Source organism: Odocoileus virginianus, chromosome 3 (assembly GCF_023699985.2).
Source record: "Odocoileus virginianus isolate 20LAN1187 ecotype Illinois chromosome 3, Ovbor_1.2, whole genome shotgun sequence".
Classification (NCBI taxonomy): domain Eukaryota; kingdom Metazoa; phylum Chordata; class Mammalia; order Artiodactyla; family Cervidae; genus Odocoileus; species Odocoileus virginianus.
In genome coordinates this window covers 38668073-38670784 of record NC_069676.1, presented here as the reverse complement: position 1 = coordinate 38670784, position 2712 = coordinate 38668073, and the positions used below count along the sequence as shown (strand labels likewise).

Below are 2712 nucleotides of genomic sequence, written 5' to 3'. Positions count from 1 at the left end.
AACTAGAAGTTTGAAGTAGCCACACAGGCTCAAAAACAGGGCTAACAGAAGACCTAGAATGTCAATTACTTTGGTGAATATGTTGTAGCAACGTGACAGACACTGGGAAAGCAGGGATTTGTGTGATTTGTTAAATTGTGAGCGATGAGCCTGGCTGGGAGTTTTGCAGAAATGAATGCTTTAGTTACCTTGTTTATCTTTGCTGGCTATGAAACTAGATTTTAAACTTAAAGATCACTTGATAAGATGCTTACCAGAGAAAATTGGAAGTGAAACATTCAATTCAAATATTGAAATTGATTCAACAAAAGTTTCAGTATTGAAGGAAAATCAATTCATTTAAGTAGACATTAATAAGTGTCCTTTTTATGCTCCTGTTTTGTTTAATTTCATGTTTTATGCTTTTTTTTTCTTTTTGTCTTTGTTAGTCTTTCAAGAGAGTTAAAGCAATACATTTTCATGGAGAAATGGAATCAAACTTCCAATGATTTTATTTTGTTGGGGTTGTTCCTCCCAAATCAAACTGGTCGGCTTCTCCTACTTCTTATCATCCTCATATTTTTTCTAGCTTCATTGGGTAACTCAGCCATGATTTACCTCATATGTTTGGATCCCCGGCTCCACACACCTATGTACTTTCTCCTCAGCCAGCTCTCCCTCATGGATCTAATGTACCTCTCCACTACAGTCCCCAAGATGGTGTTCAACTTTCTCTCTGGCCAGAAAGGCATCTCCTACCTGGGATGTGGAGTTCAATCTTTCTTCTTCCTGACCATGGCATGTTCTGAAGGCTTACTTCTGGCCTCAATGGCCTACGATCGTTATGTAGCTATCTGCCACCCCCTGCACTATTGTATCCGCATGAGCAAAAGGATGTGTATGAAGATGATTATGGGATCTTGGATCTTGGGGTCTATCAACTCCCTGGCACACACAGTCTATGCCCTCCATATTCCTTACTGCCAGTCCAGGGCTATTGATCACTTCTTCTGTGATGTCCCAGCTATGTTGCCTCTGGCCTGTATGGACACCTGGGTCTATGAGTACATGGTTTTTGTGAGCACAAGCCTCTTTCTCCTCCTTCCTTTCCTAGGCATCACTGCTTCCTATGGCCGAGTTCTTTTTGCTGTCTACCATATGCGTTCAAAAGATGGAAGGAAAAAGGCCTTCACCACCTGTTCAACACATTTAACTGTAGTGACATTTTACTATGCACCTTTTGTCTACACTTATCTTCGGCCCAGGAATCTCCGCTCACCAGCAGAAGATAAAATTTTGGCAGTCTTTTACACCATCCTCACCCCAATGCTCAATCCCATTATCTACAGTCTGAGGAATAAGGAAGTCCTGGGGGCCATGACAAGAGTTTTTGGGATATTCTCTTCTACAAAGTAATAATTATGGCTCCCCTAACCCTCCTTTATTCCCTCTTTCTATGGTGATTAGAATACCCTAGAACAATACCATCTGATAGAAATATATGAGCTATTCTGTAATTTAAAATTTTCACTTAAAGTATAGCTACTATGCCACATTTAAAAAGTGAAATTAATCTAAATAATGTATTTACTTAATCCCAAAGTTATAATCAATACTGAGATTAAGAACATTGATATTAATAGTACATTATTATAAAATATTATGCAATATATTTGTCACATATATGTACATATATCACATAATAATACACTCATACTGACATCATTTCTACATGCAATTGATACAAACTTATTGAAGCAATCTATTACTTTATTTTCATTCTAAGTCTTTACAGCCCTTATATTTATACTTATAGGCCAAGCAGTTTTTGACTAGACACATTTTAAGTGCCCATCAGCCATATAGGGCCAGTGGTTACTGTGTTGGAAAACAGGCCTAGAACATGCAATCAAATATTTTCAAATGTTTTAAATGTAGTGTATAAAATTATATTTGTGATATATAAAATATGGATAGTGGGACATTCAGTAACAAACAAAGCAAGCTTACTAGTGTGTTTATGAGGTTTTTTTAAAAAAACTGTTTCAATCCTTTATTTTGTTTGTAATTGACTTCTGGAGTCCATCATAATGTAATATCCTTTATGATACTATTTTGAGGGGGCTTATTTAGCTTAAAATTTTTCAGATTTCAATAATATATAGAGATTAAGTGACCTTTGTAGAATTGTGAGAATAATCAACAGTTTTATTCTACATTCAAATTAAGAAAAGTATGTACTTAAATGACCTTAAAGAAATTTGTATTTGACAAAGTCATTTACTTAATGGCAGGGAAACAAAGGACTGAGGAGCTACAGCATGCAACATATAAATGAAAACAATGTCTCAGATTTCAGTTATAACATGTAAAATATGAATGTGAGCTTACACACATTGAAATTCTATGCTAATATGTCATAATGTTGTGTTTAACAAAAGTTTTGCTACTGGTGTTTTACTAAAACACTTAAGTTACTTCATGCCTCTCCATGACTGGGGTTATGTAGGACTTAGTTTTAATGATTATAGGGGGAAAAAAGGCTTAGAGGAGTCCCTCTCCCACAAATTCTCCATACACTGCCCAAGTTTAAGCTCCCAGGATTTTTTCCTGGTCTTTTTAAATTTCTTCTCAAGTGTTTCCATGACTCAAGTCCATTTCAATTATAAAATATATCCTATAATTTCCCAATCAAGTTAGTTTCCTAAAATATATATATGAAAATGTTATTCC

General features: G+C 35.5%; 1 protein-coding gene across 1 annotated transcript; it reads left to right on the top strand.

Annotated features, from left to right (window-relative positions):
* The first annotated feature begins 459 nt into the window (after positions 1-459).
* Positions 460-1395, top strand: LOC110151146 (olfactory receptor 2L13). Its single transcript, XM_020914428.2, has one exon. It carries the CDS (start codon positions 460-462, stop codon positions 1393-1395), a length of 936 nt encoding a protein of 311 aa, XP_020770087.1.
* Positions 1396-2712: the final 1317 nt, after the last annotated feature.

What these genes read in the sequence shown, in the direction of transcription:
- LOC110151146 (XM_020914428.2), top strand. Translation starts at nt 460, where the DNA reads ATGGAGAAATGGAATCAAACTTCCAATGATTTTATTTTGTTGGGGTTG.